Consider the following 19,986-nt stretch of genomic DNA (forward strand, 5'->3'; position numbering starts at 1 on the left):
TTTAATTTTATTCTAAGGCCAATTTTTCCAATTTATTTGCCATGATAAGCTATCTTCATTTACGTCTGAAGAATATTCACAAACTTGCGATTACGTTTGAAATGTACAGATAAAGAGTTATGCAAATATAATAAATATATTTATATCGATCTTAATTACATCCTTCGTTTTTTGTGACATCATCCATCATGCACAAGTACAAACAAGGTCAGGTTTTAATACATAACTGGGCAATACTAAGTAGTCTTGCTTCAATTCAATCTCATTGACTTCTTTTTCCAAATATGATTTTGCTATTTGGAGAAGTGAGTATGACTTGCAATAGTCACCATTAAATTTATTTTCATAATGCGTTTTGATGAGAATCTTTTTAACGTTTTTACTATGTTTATTTAATTTAATCGTTTTTGTAAAATATTGCTATGAAATGTGCTCCAATGAGCTTGCTGCACTTGTACCTCTCTTAATGTAAATGCCCCTCTCCCCGAGCAACCTGACTATGAGTAAGACCCCACCCCTTCACTGTAGAGGTTACCTAATGCCAGAACTTTATACTCTAATAACTTATTTTCCTTTGACAGCTTGTATTTGGGATTCCCTCTTTACTCCCTTTCCTCATCCCCAACTGTACCAACATAAAGTAATTTAAATGTAATGTGAACAAGAATCTTGCGGCACAACTTAGGATTCTTCCTATAAATCTGATTCCCCCTTCCCCCATCACAATAGCCTATAACTTCTTAGTGGCAATATGTCATGTTTGAGGTAAATAAGTTTTTTTTTTTTTTTTTTTTTTATATATCCACAGATAATCTAAAAATTAATATTTTCTGCTTTATATATCATTTGTAAGGTTTTTCATATTTACCGAATTGGTTCTTGCTCTCATTTTCCCTATGATGAGCTATGTGATAAAATGAACAAAATTATGGTGCTATTTGCTATGTGATAAAATGAACAAAATTATGCTGCTATTTGCTATGTGATAAAATGAACAAAATTATGCTGCTATTTGCTATGTGATAAAATGAACAAAATTATGCTGCTATTTGCTATGTGTCTGTTTCTCACATGCACTTGGCTTTCACTTTTTTTTTAGTATTAATTGATTATTCATTGAAAACAAAAAGGTAAAATAAAAATTTTAAAAATTCTATTTAAAAATATTATTTGATTATAAAATTAATCCACTATTTTCGGTGTCTTAGCCAGTTTAATCTTTTATTAATAATTGAAAGAAAAATAAAAAATTTGGCTGACTTATATGAATATACAGAAATTAATTTTCATGATTTCTATTTTGTAATCAAATTATTTTCTGAAACAGAAATTACACAGAAAATAGTTTAGTTGATGCTAGTTTATTGTGAACGCTAGAGTGCATAATTAATGTGAAGGTGAGAAAGACACACCTGAAGTGACACAAGTTAACATTTATTTTGGAAGAACTCAAAGGAAAGAACTAGTGTAATTGCAAATGATAATGTTTCCCTTTAATCTGTTTCTGAAAGAAAAGTGTTCTTAGTCAGAATACGTCTTTTCAGAAAAAAAACTGAAGCAAAGTAAAATATGTTTGATAGCAAATTGAAGGGAAATAAATAAATTAAAATAGGCTAGTTCAAATCAAGTATTAATGTTAAACGAATTGTTTTCTGGTTTGACTTTGAAAATCTGACACAATATTTTTTCTATACTAGATAAATGTTATTTTATTTTCATATAAAATAGTCGAGTAATTATTTTCAGCAAGATTTATGACCAGCTTTGTATATTGTTATTTGGAAAGTCTCCATTCAAATATACACACACACGATTCATAATGTTTTCAGATCTAAGTCATTGTTATTATCAGGTCGTTTATTAGTCATACGTCTGTTGAGACATTATACTGTGCTTCCTGTTGAATATGTAGATTAAAATTATAAATATAATCCTCATATTTAATCTAATGAGATTATAGTCTCCTGGTACAACAGAACCAGCCTAAGTTGGATTTTCTCACCTGTTACAGATGCAGTTTGAATCTTAGCTTCTGGCCAATCTCTCGGGATAAATGATTAACTTCAGGGATTAAATTGGAATTGAAAATTTTACAATTTTACTTTCTTTGATGATTATAAAATTATTACTTTGCCCACCCCCATCTCTTTTGTTTCCTAATTTGTTGTATCGACAATGAATTCATTATTAATCTCTATCTCTATTATTATATAAAAGCCACTTTTGTGTGTGTGTGTGTGTGTGTGTGTGTGTGTGTGTGTGTGTGTGTGAGTGAGAGAGAGAGAGAGTTCCTTCCTCATAGATTCCAAAACAGCTGAGCCTATATTTTGCAAATTTCACACAAAGGTAACTTATTTCTGGCAGTGTTCTTAGATGTTTTGTCCAGAAATTCATCGGAAGGTATAGAAAATCAAAAAAAATCCAATTTTAAAAATAGTCTTCCTCTCTTATAGATAAAAAAGAGGAATTTTTACTGGGGAATATTTTACGTTATACCAGCCAAGGGAAATAATAAAATCTCTTAAAACAAAACAAAAAAAAAAAAAAAACAGATTTATTGTCATCTGGAGATATAACTCAGTAATAGAACATTTTACTACAGATTGAATGATTCCCTGTTCAAGTTCGGGTTTACCTCATTATTTTATTTTAATTTTTTTTTATTGAGTTCAATTTACAATAAAATAAGTACCATTTTAAAATTACCGCAAATCACTTCTTCGTTTGCATATTTTAAAACTAAACATTAATAAGAAGTGACTTTTTCAGTGCATTCATCATCAAGCCCAAATATCAGCTAACATGATATTGTAAACAAACACAGACGGAATTTGATGAACAATATTATCATTATTATTTACTTTTTTTATTTTTTTTGCAAATTAGTCCACTGGGCAAATCATTCTTCATAATATATAATAATAAACAGAGGATTGTTTCTATAATAATGCATACGCAATTTGCATGAATTAAAATATCATGTTTAAGCATATTGTATGACTGAGCAACGCCGGGCAACCTGCTAGTTCGTAATAAATTAAAAATTATGTGTGGATGAATGAACAAAAATGGAGAATTAAATGTCTTGTGTGTAAAGTAAAACCATTCTATTTACCGTTTCTTTGACGTTCACAGGAATAAAATTAAATCTTTATATTGAGACAAGTATTAAATATAATAAATATTTCTGTTTCAATATAAAGATTTTATATCATTCCAAGAAAATTGTTTAAAACAAAATGAATAAAAAATATTATTTCCAATTGATTTTTAATTTTTTTTTTATATCATCATTCATATTTGATATTTTTAATTTGCTTTGTGCTTTTCAGAAAATGTGGGAATAACTTTTATCTTGGTATAATTCTACTAATTCCATCACTTAAAAAGATTATGAGCAAATTTAGCGTGAGACATTTTTTTGGCAGATTCACTACTACATCCATATTTCAAGTGTTTTCATTGGCTATTCAATATACATTTGACAAATTTTTTCTTTTTCTTTTTAATAATCTTTTATATTTGTAGAACATCTTTTTTATATTTAGTATTATTTAGCAAAAAAGAAAATTCACAAAAAACTTATGTACATGCATTTGCCCTACTGGTAATCTTATGTTATATATAATATTAAATGAGAGATGAGGAATAAAAGTTATATATAATTTTATTATATCATCAAAACAATAAGGAAGAGTTGAGGGAAAAATTAAGAAAATAATTTTCTTAATTTTCCCCTTAACTTTCCTTATTGTTCTGATGATAAAGTTGTATATAACTTTTATTCCTCATCTCTCATTTAATATTATTGTTTGCTCCTCTTGAGCTTTTTTTTTATCTTGATAAGTTTTGCTTTGTCTTTGATAACTTAGTTGTATTATCTTTTATATATATTTTTTATAATTTAGTGTGTGATATATTTCCACTCAGCAATATTTCCGCATGTGCAACACCAAGTAAATACAGCCATAAATGACTGATTATTCTATTTCGCTTACGATTGCTTGTTTCAGATAAATTAAATTCTCACTCCTGTTTATTCAATGAACTATGCTTGAATGAATGCTATGTAAATGCGCACATAAGAAAAATGAAAAGTTTTTTCAAGAAGTTTTTTTTTACTCATTCTTATGTTAATTTGTAATGAAAGTGAATCAAACGCAGATCATTGTAACTATAAATGAATTTGTCTCAAGAAAGTATACTATTTCTTTATCACAGACTTTACTATTTTGGGTTATGATAAAAGTGTAGTAACTGTCCCATCAAAAGAGAAATCCTTTACTAAGGCACTTTTTATTTTTGTTTCAGAAATTAAGTGATCCTAAGAGTGTTTGTATATCATGCATGGCTACAACACAAAAAAATACTTTTATCATTGCAAAATAAGTTTTCATTAGAAAAATTGTTTCAAATTTCTGGCACTTTTAATTATTCAATTAAAAAATCTTATTTTATGCTTTGTTACTGTTAAGCTTGTAGGTTGATGAGCATCGTCTGCTCACTTTTGATAGACTGTACTTATCATTGTTACTTTTTTTATAAATTCTTTGATTGCCATGTTTCTGAAACTTTTTTTTGTTGTTTCCTTACAGTTTTGGATCTCATATACTGGAGAGATGTCAAAAAAACTGGAGTTGTTTTCGGCAGCATGCTCTTCATCCTTCTCTCTCTGGCCATATTCTCTGTGCTCAGTGTGGTTGCCTATCTCTCGTTGGCTATCCTGTCGGTCACACTCAGTTTTCGTGTCTACAAGAACATCATGCAGGCAGTGCAGAAGTCTGGAGATGGACATCCTTTCAAGTAGGTTGATTCTTTAAATTCTTTGATTTTGAGTGCAATTAATTTTCTATTGCCTAGTATCGTTTTGGACTAGTTTCCTTATTTCTAGTATCACTATCACAGCGTTTAGAGAGACACATGGCTAGAGTGTTGGTTAAAGTGCACAGATGAACATCAGGTTCTGAGTTCAATTCTAAACAAAGACAAACTAACAAATTAACTGAAAGAATCTCAGTAGGCCTGAAATATGGAATGTGAACTGTGTATCCATATAAATTCAATAAATGGTTGGGTTGAATAGTTCCAGAATTATAAATAACACGCATATAAACAATCCATGACCTGTTAGATCAATGTTAGTATGTTATACATTTGTTTTCTTGTAATTTCACTTTTATTCCTTTCTTCTTCCGATTTTCTTTATTTGTATCCACTTACTCTTCTTTTATTCCACTTCTCATCTCATTCATTTTTCCGTCCACTATGATTCAGTGTCAACCAACCAACAAACATTATCGGTTTTAGTATTTCAACACACACGTATAGTCTAGACGTGTTTCATTGTTTTGACAAATGATCAATTTGACTAGATTAGAAACCTGCACTCGAGTGGTTGTTGCTTTTCATTTATGTTTTATAAGCATTGTTCAGAGAGTTCCATACACATTGTCTAGAAGAGATGCTGATGGTTTTGTACATCAAAACAATAGAAGTCTTATTGTTAGGTTAACGACTTTGAGGAATACTATTAAAAGTAAAGGTCTGAAAGTGTTACAAAGATCAAAGTGATTGTAGTGTTAGAAATCCTCCCCAAAAAAGAATGTGTCCTTGCTCAGTTTGTGGAAAGAGTTTGGTGCAATTTAACTTTTTTGTAGTATCTGTAAGCATTAGGTACACAAGATGTGTAGTGGAATTGTGGGTAAATTCAAAGATGATAATCAATTTGTGTGCAACAAGTGTAAGACAATGGAGATGAGTGAGAACTCATCCCTGTTTTTAAAATCTTAAAAAAGTGGAAGCGTGCTGGGCCCATAATCTGTTAAGTGCTGAGACATTATGTTGAACAAAGATGGCGGTGAAGAATCAGTGCAGTTCCGATCTTGAGTATTAAGTAATTCCTAGTAACAAAGATGGCAACGAAGAATCAAATGCAGGTTTGTGACAGAGACGACGGCGAACTGATTGAATCCAAAATTCATTTTTTATAGTAACTTTGGAAGCTTCTGATTCGTTGGTTATTATAACTTGTGGTTATAAAAACGATCATCGAAATCATTGGTGTCATACTCCATTAGGAGTCAAAAACATTTTAACAACTTTGTCAGACATTATTTTAAGATATGTTAATATTATAACTGTTCAAATATATATTTGTATGTCTAATGTAAATGATTTTGAGAATAAGCTTAAAAAGAAGAATGAATTTACAAGAACATTTCTAATGAAATATTTAGAATTTGATTTAAGTATTCTTTTATATATTCTAAGATTCCTTTGATTTATTTATTTTGGTTAACATAAGAATGTTGATTAAATTTAAAAAGGCATGATCTGTTATATAAAGGAAAGCTATATTTCTATCTGTGTGCAAGTATAGGTGTCTAGCTAAAACTCATAAACCACATAAGATACTCTTATTAACTTTACATATTCTGATTCAGTATAACTACAAGTGAGTAATGCTAAAATAACATATTGTAATAGTCATTTCTTTAAAGTCACTTTCTATTATATTAAACCAATTGCTAAATATAGAGGGAAATAGTTTTAACAGAATGGTTTAAAAAGTGATTGAGAATGGATGTAGATATTAGTTAAAAAAATGCTGTACATTCTCACCCATCAAATGCGAGGATGTTAAACTGATGATGATGCACTTTTTGTATCTTCTACGTTTGTTATCCATGTTTAACTTCTGGTAACCTTGCTAGTAATAAATCAATGTTATAGTCATCTCTTCCTCATCCTTACAAGATGCTTTGCTTATTTTACCAAAATGTTAATTTGTTGTTTTTATTCATTTCAACTCATCAGTTAAGATTTGTTAATCTTGTCCAACATGTTTCTTTAACAACTGAATATGAATTTCTTCTTCTTCCAGGGAATACCTTGAATGGGAACTTGAGATGAATGACCAGAAAACACAAAAAGTAGTGAAACTTGTCATGAAGCATTTCAATACAACTGTGCGAGAATTGCGAAGACTGTTCCTTGTTGAAGACCTTGTAGATTCTATCAAGGTAAATGTTTTATCAAATCGTAAACATTTTTTTAATGCCTCTTTGGGTACCATCTCTTATCTTAATTCATAATTCCATTTCAACTTTTTTTATTTAAAAAAAAAAAATTTTTTTTTTATTTGAATTATCCCTTTAATTTTTGTTAAGGCATGCAGCTAGAATAAGGAAAACTGATATAACACCTGTGGCGACTGTTGCCTCTAATGATGTAGACTTATTCGTTTTGGATCGGAGTAGTCATTGCTTAAAAACTGCAAGATTTTGATGTTTCATGAAAGTGGCAAATAGTTGATGAATATGTTATATCATATATCATATATATATGCCTGCCAGGACATTATATATACAAATGTAGACAAATTTTGGCATATTTTGTTGGTTTGTGAATATAGGTTCTTTTTTACCAATTGTCATAAAATTTTAATCACAGAATAATATTATAATCTTCAAAAAGTCTGCAAATTTTGATGTAGTTCGTCCCATAGAACCAAAGATATGAGCATTTCAATATTCCATTTGGCTATGAGTGTATATATATATATATATATATATATATATATATATATATATATATATATCCTTATTTTTGGCAATTTTATAAGTTCCAAATCTCAGCGACTATTGATCAGAATTTAATAAATGAAAGCTTGTTGGAAAGCTAATGACCTGAATTGTGTAGTGGGCTCTGTAATATATGCCCATTAAGGTCACACATTACAAATCATTTGAAACCATAGCAGCAAGATTTAGTCTCCCCACCATCAAGGCCAGAAGTTTTGGAGGGAAAAAAATATATATAATGGCTGCTAACATATTGCTGTCGTTTAGGAGGATGTAATGCCTGGGTGGATGTTATAACAGAACAGTATGCCCCCTTCCAAAAAAAATGAAGAGACAAAACCTAGAAATAATGTCATGATTAGTGGAAATATATAACATTGCATTTCTTCCATTCTCCCCATCCCAATGAAATATTAAGGATTTTCTCTCTTTCTCTATCAAAGAAAAAGGTGATAGTGGTAATACCTGAGGATGATCTCATGACAACAGAACAAATACTACAACTCCTTCCCAAAAGGTGGATGTAATACCTGGATAGATTGTCCCATTCCCTTAAAAAAGAGGATATAATTCCTGGGAGGACAATCTTATGACAACAGAACCGGTATTCCATTATTCCCTCCCATTAAAAGATAATCATTCTCATTTTCAGGAAGATGAGTCAGCAGATACAGAGTACTAATGTGTTTGATGTAGATTATCAAACCATAAAGACTGGATAAGTACGTGAGATAGCTAAAAATCCTCACAAGGGGGAAAAAACAAATTGTCTACAATTGAAGACTGAATTCAGCTGTTGGGTGTTTTATGACGAAAAAATATGTGTGATAATTACCTGCAAGAAAAATATTTTTAATTTTTATTTTAACTTCAATTCTCTCAAACCCAGGCACACTGTCATTAAGATGTAAAGGGTTACTATAAATTAGAAGCCAGATTTATAGAGGCATCCTAAGTGGGGAGTTATGCAGCAAGGTACTTGTTCACATTACATTTAAATTTCTGCATGTCATTACTGTGAGGGAAGCAGGAAGAAAATTCAAAAGGAAAGCTGTTTAATGAAATCAGCTATTCGAGTTTTAAAAAGCTTTCTGGCATCTGGTGACCTTTGCAAGATTATGCTTTTGCTGCTTGTCAGATTTGTCGCTGATATTCATGTTGAGGCCGCACAAGTGTAGCAAGTTTGTTAGAGCACATTCGGTTGAATTATTTATAAAACAAGCACAGGGATACAACATTGCAGTGATGGGACAGAGATTGGAACTTGGTAGACAGTGTGATACCTATTAGGTTAAAAGACTATTTTTTGTGTCTAACATGGAGAGAATAGTGATTATGCACGAGTCCAGATGTGACAACAATACTCCATGCATGAGCAAATGATGACTTTCTAGAGATATAGGATATTAGCAAGTGTAAGAAGTTTTCTAACTCTGCAGAGGGAGCTCATCTTGTATGTACTTATTTCAATTTATATTGCAGTTTGAATGTTAGGCTCTCTGGAAGGAAGCAAAAGCAATCAGTGATTAGTAAGGTTTCTTATAATTGTTAATTGAGTTTTGTTGTAGAATTAAATGTAACCATCCAATTAGTCCAATTCAACTACAGACTGGAGGCTATTTTCTAAGGATTCAGCCATTGTTTGGATATGCGTACCATCATGTCGAGATTAGTGTGGATTCATCAACAAATATACTCATTTATGACATAATTGCATAAGGGAGGTCGTTTATGAAAATCAAGAATGATAAAGGTTCAAGAATTGACACACCTGCATTAATGTGATGTGTTTTAGATCAGGGATGACTTGAACTTTTCTTTTAACTAAAAAGGGTTAGGTTATACTAAATATTAGTCAGATGATATCATGCAAGTTAATTTTCTGGAACACTTTAAGCCAAATCTTGTCAAAAGCTATAGATATATCAAGTGCTACTACCCTAGCTTCATTTATCTTATCCAGTCTGTTATGTGTTCTAAGATGGCCATTAGGATATTTACAGTTGAACGTGATTTCCTAAATTAATACTGTTGATCAGAAGTTTAGCCTTTTTGAGTCAGCAGACTATCGTTAGATTGATTAATCAAAGATTTTAGCAAAGAGCGGGAGGAGACATGGTGTGAAAATTTTTGTGGGTTATTAATTTCTGTGATTGTATTTTCTAGTCATCTCATTATACCTATATTTAGCTGCCAATATTACACTCTTAAAGTGGTTTCTTGAAGGTATAAATTTTTGTCTATTTGTAGTTGAATTCTATAGAATGCTTGTTTGAGGAGAGTGGGCTTGCTATAAATTTCAGTATGGGGACAATCACTTCTATGTCTGCTTTGACCTATCCTGTTACAGGGAGAGAAAATGTTTTATTCCATGACACATCTCTAATAAGATCTCTGAGGGATTTTCAATTAGCTCATTAGTATTTAAGTAACAACGCTTTAGTTTGGGTTAGAGAATTATGGTGAAATCGACTATTATCACAAGTGCTATGTCATCCGTCAGACAAGTAGGAAGCATTGTCAAGAATAGGTTAAGAAGTGAGGCTTGCTGATCATCACAAGCTGAAATGTGATGAAAGTCACAGTTTGTGAAATGAAATGTGTGATAGAGACCATGTGTGTTGCTACCAGCTGTGGCTGTGTAGTTTGGTGGTGGGCATTAAAATCCACAAATACATGGATTTGAGCATTTGAATCTAAAAAAAAAAGTGCTGCATTTATGCTATCGGAGATATAGTTGAGTAGGGTACGATCCTGGATTGAAAGAGAATAGTAGAGGAAATATAAGTAATTATCACAGCGTTATAGGGCTAGTCTTTTAATACTTAATTTCTGTTTTGAATTTTTGAGGTGAGTTATTTGTATTGGATTCTTCCGACGACCGTTCACTCAAAGTGAGAACAGTAGTCCAAGGAATACAAATGATACAAAAATTTAATTTCTGTCAAATATTGAGCATAACATCACAAAAGAAAATTTTTTTTATTTTTTTTTAAGAAATATTTAGAAATCTGATTTTATATTTTTATGTATGCGTATACACTGTCCAAATAAGATTATTGGTTAAAATAAGAGATGCTACAAGAGGCGTAATAAATAAAATTGTTTGTCTTTTGGCAATCTCTCCAAATGCTACAAATAGAAAAGAAATCAACTGTGAACTTAAATTATTCCCCTCCCCAGTGTTCTCAAGTAGGTTCAGTCATTATCACCAATGCTGGGTCATTTTGGCATGCCATACATAGCTTTAGCTTGACGTTTCATGACTCAAGACCAAGAATGCAGGTAAATGTCGCAACTGGTTAGGGGCTGTAACAGGAAGAAAGATAACTGAAGACTTGTAGTTGAATCAGTTTTTTTAAACTGATGTGTAGTATGTATTGTGTGTCATTTAATTATAATCCCAAGGAAGAAACCTAAGTATAGAGTTTATTTTTATATGGCAGCAATATCGATACCATCACCATTAGTTCCACTCGGTCATATGTGGTATGATTTAAAACTGGGGTAGGGTTAATCTCTTATACTTCATGCACTAATTTATTTTTCTACTTTTAATTTAAATGCATTGCATAAACCTGTATTGCCATTTAATTCCTAACAGTATGGTAATATGGACATATTTCTAATTATACTAGAATACCCGTCCCAGGAATGGTAAAAGTACCCCCCCCCCCAAAAAAAAACCCAGAAGTTTTGCACCACTTTAATGTCCTCCATTATAAAGATTTAAATCAAGCTATAATGAAACTAAACCTTATGGCTAGAATCCTTATCTTTCAGGAGAGTGAATATCTATTATCATAACACCACCTTACCAAGCATTACTTCCTTCTGGGCATGGGGTACGTTCCATTATGGTATCCTCCAGTATTATTTCGTTTTGCAGGAAGAGCCTGTAATGTAATGCCTGTTCTGTGATCATGATGCCATCCTCCCAGCGATTACCTTCTGATGGAAGGGGTGGTAGCGTAGAATCAGTTTTATCATGCCATCTTCTAAGGCATTACATTCTCTTATTAGTGGGTCGGCTGTTCAGCAGCAGCAAATTTAAAACTTACATTAATAGATGTATGTAGATATAAGATGTATAAAGGGCAGTTGGCTGTTTTTATGCTCAGTTAAAAATTTAAAAAACTACAAAGAAAAAACACAAAGTTGGTATATTCTTGATTAGTGTTGTTCTGAATGAATAATATCCAAAATTTAGAAAAAAAATATTCTTCTTTGTCGGTCAACTGGGCTGGGTTTTGTCAGAGGAGTCAGTTTTTTGGTGTTATTAATGTACTAATTGGTCGTCAGACAAAGGGGGATTGGACCTATTAATTCACTCCCGTTCACTGTTCACACTTTTCTCAATAACCACTCTTGGGATTTGTTTTGAAATTTTGTACAAACATTAGTCATGGTGAAAGTAAATTTTTTACTCATGGAGAGGGTCTTGCATGCTTGGCTTTTTTGGAAAGAAAAGGAACCTATTATATAAAGGAGAACGGTGCGTGTGTGTGTCTGTGTGCATGTCCAGCTAGAGAGGAATGGGCTGGATGAAGGAGAAAAATGAATTTGGTAAGAGAGAGGGGTAAAATGGAGGAGAAAGATAGAGAGACAGATGTATAGAGACAATTTTAATAGAAATATGTTATACTTTTGCTCTGGGCAACATTGGGTAGCCCTGCTAGTTGTATATATACTAGCAAAAATAATAAGGATATTATGAAGGTTAGGTGACTTATTTTATTTTTATTTATGAAAAAAGAATGTCTTAAAAGATATGATATTTTATGAATTTTTGAATGAAATCAAATTAGAATTAATAGTGGTTGTGAGCCATCAACTACATCTAGTGTAGAATATATATATATATATATATATATATATATATATATATATATATATATATTATATAAAAGAAATCAAGACTAAATTAAAATTTACAAGGAGATTTATTGTTTAACAGTATACTCCAAAAATAATTTTAAAAAATTGTTTTTGGAGTATTCTGTCAAATAATGTTTCCTTATAAATTTTAATTTAGAGTCTTGATTTCTTTTCATTGTGTTTGTATTGACCTTTTTATTATTTTTTTGGGGGGAGCTATATAAATATTAATATTTATATTAATTTTAAGTTTACACTTGCTTTTATCAGGTAAACTTTTCGTTCTTATTGCCTGAATTGATATATCTTGTTCCAATAACTCTCCCTTAAACATAATATCGATTTGAATGGTAAGCAGTGTACAAATATTTTACTCTTTAATATAAATTGTCTTTATTTTCCTGTGATATTTTAAGAATTCTTACATTCTGCAAAAAGTTTTTTTCTTTTTAAATCAGTATTTTTTTTAAATCTGAAATGTAAAAAATTTTCATAAATTTTCTAATCAAACATATGATATTTGACAAAAAATTATCACATTTCTGAACATATTGCTTAAATTTTGAACGTTAGCCAACCCTGACTTGGACATTTACTAAAAATGTGCCTGAGCAACAAATTTGTTGTGAAAAATAAGACACCACTTACTTGTTGGTGATGGTATTCAAACCATTGCTACCTCCAACCCTCTTTCCCCCTTCCTCCTCGTCATTTCTGCAACACATGATGGTTGACTCATTCCATGTATCATATTTATTGTGAGTGTAGGAATGTGTAATTTGCCTACTGCATAACATCATAATTTATAATTATATGTTATATTCAAATTCTATTGGATCTATTTTCTTATATTAATGGTTCACTACTTAGCAATGCCAAAAGCCACTCAAGGATAAAGGTTAATGAGATGGTCAGATAGATGATGAACATAATATTATGAGAGGATTGAAAACAACTCAGTGGAATGGATAAAATTGGATTACTTCAGGCAACGATTATTATGTGGGATGGTTATAAACCTAATTTCCACACAGCTGTTCACAAAATAAGTGCTTGTGCACAATTGTATACAATATGTATTGTTCTTTGACATGAAATAATCTATATAAAAAAAAAGCAGTTGATATGACAAAACAACCAAAAGCAAACATTAATGCATTAAAGTAACTTTTATATCTTAATTATGTATATATATATAGTCATCCATAGACTGTTTCGTCATATCACAGCTCATCAATGTGTCTAGACCAGTGTCACATGGAAATCAGTCTTTCTTTGATGGGGAAAACACTGCAGAGCACAGATGTTTTATTTGCTCTATGGTCTGCAAATCAAATGGAGGTCTGAAGTGTTATATGAATGTCCACTGTAAAGCAGTACCAGTTCGCGTCCCTCAATCTCTGCATAAGTGTGACCTCTGCAACAAACTGTAAGAGCAGAGCAGGTTTGAAGAGTCACCTTCATTCCCACAGAAGATAGAAACTGCATCTGAATCACATCTTCACATGTACATATGTATAAATGAATAAAATAAATAAATGATGAAATAGCAACAAAAAAATTTTTTTAAACAACATGGAGTGACAATTACTATATATATATATATATATATATATATATATATATATATATATATATACACACAAACACTGGGGGAAAAATGTAATCTATTCAGTCACCTATTGAGCTCTGGTTAGAGTGCTTGACTAGGGATGTGTGTGATTTGCAAAGTTAGTTAAATATAAATATTAAAAGACTAATTTTTAGATTAGTCTTATTCTGCTCTCTCTCTCTCTCTCTCTCTCTCTCTCTCTCTCTCTCTCTCTCTCTCGTTGTGGGTTAAATAGTATTACTACTTGTAATGTTTTTTTTCTTTTTCACAATGAATTATTTCTCTTTTTATTCTTTCCTTTGTTAATAAACAGAGGGGAAGTGACAGAATTGATTATGATACTGTATAAACTAAAAAGGGGGGGGGGAGTCATACTGTGAGAAACTTAGAAAGCAATAAGTAATTTGAATTGATTCCAAATTATAACAGAACAATTAAAGCAGAACTAAGTCTTAAGATTGAGGAATATTTTAGCATGTATTTTGTGTGATTAAAATACATAAAGTTTCAGGTAAACAAATGTTGATTAACTCGGTTTCAATATTATAATACGAATATAGGTTTGTATTAGATTAAAACAATACAATCAAATTAGCTTATATTGTAAGATTTTAATGTTTTCTTTATTTCTTTTTAAGATTTACAATTCAAAGCATAGATATGAAGGATAGAAGGAAGGAAAGAAAATGGCAAGAGGGTGGGGGTTAACAGTTGTTTTTTTTTTTTTATATATAAATATTTTTCCCTTTTTATATATATCTATATATATATATATATATATATATATATATATACTGCTCAAACTGGGGGTGGCATATTCTGCTGAATACCAGACATTCACTCACTATTTCATATATTCCAACTGAGAGCTCTTTTTAAGACTCTAATCGTCTCTTTAAGTGCAAGTGTTTGAATCTCTCTTGCACTTAGTTCACTGGGTATATTTGCCAAGTAGTTTTTGAAATTCTTTTTCATTAGTCCAGTTGCTCCTATAATTACTGGAATGATGGAGATCTTCCTGAGATTCCAGTTTCTTTTCATATCGTACATAAGACCTTGGTATTTCGTTATCTTTTCCTTCTCAGCTCTATTTAATCCAGCATCGTTGGGGACACTAACTTCTATTAAGGTTGCTTCTTTCTCCTTGTTCTATACCATGTCAGGTTTAATAGACCATTGTAAACTATCAGATCCTTTCTGAACTACAGAAGAACCCCAGGATATGTTTTTTTTTCAGATTACGATGTGGAATACAATGTTTTCCCTGGCTCCTGGTTACGGTATTTGCCCCACCTTACATTGTTATTTTGAATGTTATTTGATTATATACATGTGTATTATATACTGTACTGTATTTTATTACTAATTTTTAATATGTACTGTATAAAATTTTCACCTTACGATCCCAACCTCGGAACAGATTACTGCCGTATCCTGGAGTTCTACTGTATTACATTTAGTTACACACTAATATTATTGCGAAACATATAATTACCCCCACCCCTGCTAAGAGTTTAAAAATAAAAATGCAACTGATGTTCAGTTAATCATTCACAATATACAATATTGCTTTGGAAATAGCACCAAAAAGGCTTAATGTGTCTATTCCAAGTGGTGACATAAATTTCTCATCCTTTAAGTGAAAGATTATTAATTATGCATTTGAATTTGATTTGCCATTGTTTCGGTCAAATGGAATCAAGCGAGAATCAAATGTCGGCATTCTTGGCAAAACTCATTCATTTGGATATTGGGAAAATTTCTTTTTTTTTTTTTTTTTTTTTTTTTTTTTAAGTTATCAGATCAGTAATAGATATGGTTTCTTTATCTTTTTTGTTTCTTTTCTCTTCTTATGCGATGTTCAGAGCATCTATCTCTGAAAACAGATTATCTTAGAAGCTTTTGAAACTGCTGGACTCCCCCCTTCCCTTCCTCCTTCTGTCATGATGATTCAGTGGCAAAAAATCTGGTTAGATCACAGTGACATGCCAGAATAAATAAGCATTTATTACGAATAATTAGATTTGACGACTAAAGTTGAAGTCCATAATTTGGAAAACAGAAAAATCAATCATCTATTGTTATATAAAGTTTATCTCTATGCATGCATCTCATTAGACTATGGACATTGGAACCTTTGGACATGAAAAAGTGAAATTGTAATCCATTGGATATTGTTTTTATAGGGTAATTCTCACATCATAACAAGTTTGAATTCCGTATGCTTTCAAAAGTTGATTATGTCTGAAAATTGTGGAAATCCACATCTGAAATTGGGTAGGAATAGTGTTTTTTATTTTTCCATGACTTCAGTTGTGTAATCTTGATTTTTATGCACTTTTTTATTATAACAATATGGTTTTTATTAGTTCAAAATATTTTTAAATTTCATCTTATTAAAATTTCTGTGTAATTTATTCATTCATATGAACCTGTCCTGGTCAGTTTTATTAATTTTATTTAAAAAAAAAAAAAAAAAAAAAATCCCCTACCACCTTTTTTTTTTTTTCTTCCGTGTCTGTTTTCAATTGTAAAAATTAACATCTTTAATTCATTTCTGAGAAAATTATTTTAATAATAAAGCAAAAATTATTAAATATTTTTATGCCATCAATGGTAGTAATAATAATAGTAGTAGTAGTTGTAATAGTTGTAATTTACTTTACAATTCGAGTTTGGAAGTTGATATTTATTTAATTGATAATTTTCTGATTAATTTGGGGAAACGTATAAAAATTATTTATATTTGTCAACAATGAAGAAGCAAACACAACACTGATTTCAAGAAAAAAATCTTTTAATTGGCTGTTTTTTTTTTTTTTTTTTTTTTTTTTTTTACTTTTACAAAATGTTTTTTGTCTATTTTTAATGATTTTGTAAGTGGATGAAGAAGGTGAGGAGTTGACTTAATGTGATGGTCAGATTGTGGAGTCAAAGATCAATAAGTGAACAATAAATATTCAGTGGATTCATTTTATTTTGTCCTTTACCTATGAAATAATAATTCTATGAATAATTTACATAAATCCCAGCATATTCTTTTGCACCTCCTCCTCCTTCTCCTCCACCCATTTGAAAGAAGTTTTATTTAAATTACTTTTCCTCCAATTGAATATTATGATATAAAAAGGAAAAAAAAAAAAACAGATATTTCTGATTAATTCTATTCAATTTTTTCCTGGAAATGGAACAAACAACTTTGCAAATTTGGTGGCCAAAAAATCAATACTGAAATCTGTGATTGGATTTTGATATGCCATTTCTGCTTATTTGAGTTTCATGATTAATTCGTATTAACGACTAATGAATCTCTTTTTTTTTTCTCTCTCTCTCTCTCTCTCTCTTTTTAAACATTAATTTCATCAATCTCTTGAGCACATTTTTCTATAATTCGACCACAAATGAATTCTATTTTGTGAGTTAAAATCACCTATCATGGACCATCAACTGAGTCATTTTTAGAAAAAACTTTTTTTCTCAAATATTTCATGCCATCAATTAAGAGTCTACTTTAAATTTTATTGACTAACAAAAATATCTAGTGTTGCCCAGAATTGAATGAGAAACTTTATTTTTTTACATTTTATAAAATTCTATTTTTAAAAATGACATTGAAATAAATTCTAGTAAATTTAAATTTTTTTATGCTCCCTCCCCTCCTCAGGGTTTCTCAGGAACCAATGAATCCCTCTGCATCCTCCAGAATACTCCTGATCCAGAGTTTTAAACTCCATATTACCATTTTTTTTATAATCTTGATTATTTTTTTCTATATTTTTAAAGTTATTAATGAAATAAAACAATGTAAAAAACATTCTTTCTATGGATATTATCACAGATCTCACAACAAAAAGGTTGTACATTCCTTCTTTTGATCAAAATGAAATATACTTATCCTAGTGTTTTGTGTAATGTAATTTCAGAATATATATGGTTATAGAGTTTGGAACAAGTTTCTTATAGGATATTAACGATAAACATTGAAACTACAAATTTTAAGTAATACCTGCGGGGGTACCCGGCATTGCCCGGATGTGGAGAGGTGGTGTAGTAAAGGTATTGAGCAAGGGCTGGGCGTAAAAAAAAAAAAAAAAAAAAAGAGCATGGCTACCCGATAGAAAAATAAAAGAAGGATAAAACGAATGGAAAAAAAATCACATAAATAACACTGTTTAAATGTTAAAACTTGATAAAAAAAAAAAGTCGGAAAAAAAAAAACAGTAGGTTACATGGACACGAACGTGATGGAAAAATGAAGGGAAAATGAATAAGCGAGCGAAAAAATAAATAGCATGTTAAATGTTTAAGACGGAAAAAAAAATGTTACGTGAACGCTTATAACGTGGCCTTGATAACCACTGCTCCATGATGTAGTTAGCTAGCAAAGTAATGTCATTTTTTTCCCCCCTATTTAAACCAATTCAAGAAAGAACATCATTCATGTATGTGTGCTTGTCTAAATCATTATGAAGGAACGATTTTTTGCTGCCCTCCCTCACTGCAAACATCTATTTCTATAGAAAATAATTGACCGTTTTTTTTCTAATTCTCACATATTATTCGACTGAGACATTGCTCTTTCAGATGGTACCAGTCTGGACCTGGTCTGAATCTGCTGACAAAAGTTTTAGCGAGACATACAAACATACATACGTATAAACAGATGTTTGAGATTTACCTTATAGATGTATTTTAAATGATCCAAATTATTTTCAAATCATATTCCAAATGAGTATACATGCTAAATAGGGGAAAAGAAGAAAAAAGAAATTTTTTTTTCTTTTCTCCCAAGCTAAAACATTACTTGAAACTCTAAATCCTAATGAAACTCTACTGTATTCTGTAAGTTAATAACCCCGTCCCTTGAAAGCTAACAATCTGCTCCCCGCCCCCTCTAGCTGCCACTAAAACTTTACATTACACACGCCTTAGTAGTGAAATCCTTAGCCTCCAGCTCCTAACCTTCACATGCTAACCGCCTAACAGTCATCACTAAACATGTATACATTTCTACCTCTAAGACATGCATTAGAGTTAATTCTTATCCAGTTTGATACTTACCAGCCAAAGTATGCACTCAGATGCAAAGCGATCTTCATTACATAACAATGCCTCTTCCTAGATGGTTTTGCAACGATCAATACAAAACCAAATTCGATACTCCGTTATGCAAAACGCTTGATGACTCCTAAATGAAAACTGAAATTATCTTCCTTCAATAGTAGAAACACACTAACACCTACAACTTCTATCTATTTGCATCTACTGAAAACTTGCCTAAATATCTATTTACTTAATTATACATATGGAATACGCCATGACTTAAAATTTACCTCCAGTTATACCTGTACTGTACTGCACCTACATCTTAACCCTCCCGTAATCTAAAATATACAGTGACTGGGCAAAATTTTTAGCTCAATTCCTAATACCTACTCACACTATAACGTTATCCTGTACCTAAACTAACATATAAATTAAAAAAAAAAAAAAAATGTAAAAATCTAAAGGTAAAAGTCTTAATCCACACTAACGCCTTTCTAACAAGCCTGCTCACATAGTTGCTTCCACTGCATGGTTTTTTTTTTTGCTCCTTAGTAACAATGAAATAGCAATGTCCCTAAATCACTTTGAGGAGTGTAACTATTCATTAGATATATAACCTCTACAAACTAACCCTGTAACATTAACTAACCACGTGGGGTCGCAGAAATACCTGGATTAGGACCCAGGCGCGGAGCAAACCCTCTCAGAGCTGATGGACCCAGTAGATCTTCCCAGATCCTCCGTCTAGGAGAAGGAAAACTCTGAAACTAAACCTAAGGGAAGGGAGGCCTCTCCAGTCTTGAATGACAACCTTCCTAGAGCTGGTGACTCAAACAAATTACTGGTCTGCAAACCTAAACTGTTTAA

The 19,986-nt window shown here is 31.0% G+C and overlaps 1 protein-coding gene across 2 annotated transcripts in view; it reads left to right on the top strand.

The window, feature by feature from the left end:
* Nucleotides 1–19,986, top strand: part of LOC145260344 (uncharacterized) — a 226,605-nt gene that overhangs the window by 195,064 nt on the left and 11,555 nt on the right. For both annotated transcript variants that reach the window (XM_080118262.1, XM_080118261.1), the window contains 2 exons: nucleotides 4,596–4,803; nucleotides 6,884–7,022. In XM_080118262.1, the coding sequence (XP_079974388.1) occupies nucleotides 4,596–4,803; nucleotides 6,884–7,022 (347 nt within the window). The remainder of the gene's footprint in view (nucleotides 1–4,595; nucleotides 4,804–6,883; nucleotides 7,023–19,986) is intronic.

The sequence above is a fragment of the Euprymna scolopes genome, chromosome 36, assembly GCF_053919585.1.
Source record: "Euprymna scolopes isolate OS-2025 chromosome 36, ASM5391958v1, whole genome shotgun sequence".
Taxonomy (NCBI): Eukaryota; Metazoa; Mollusca; class Cephalopoda; order Sepiida; family Sepiolidae; genus Euprymna; species Euprymna scolopes.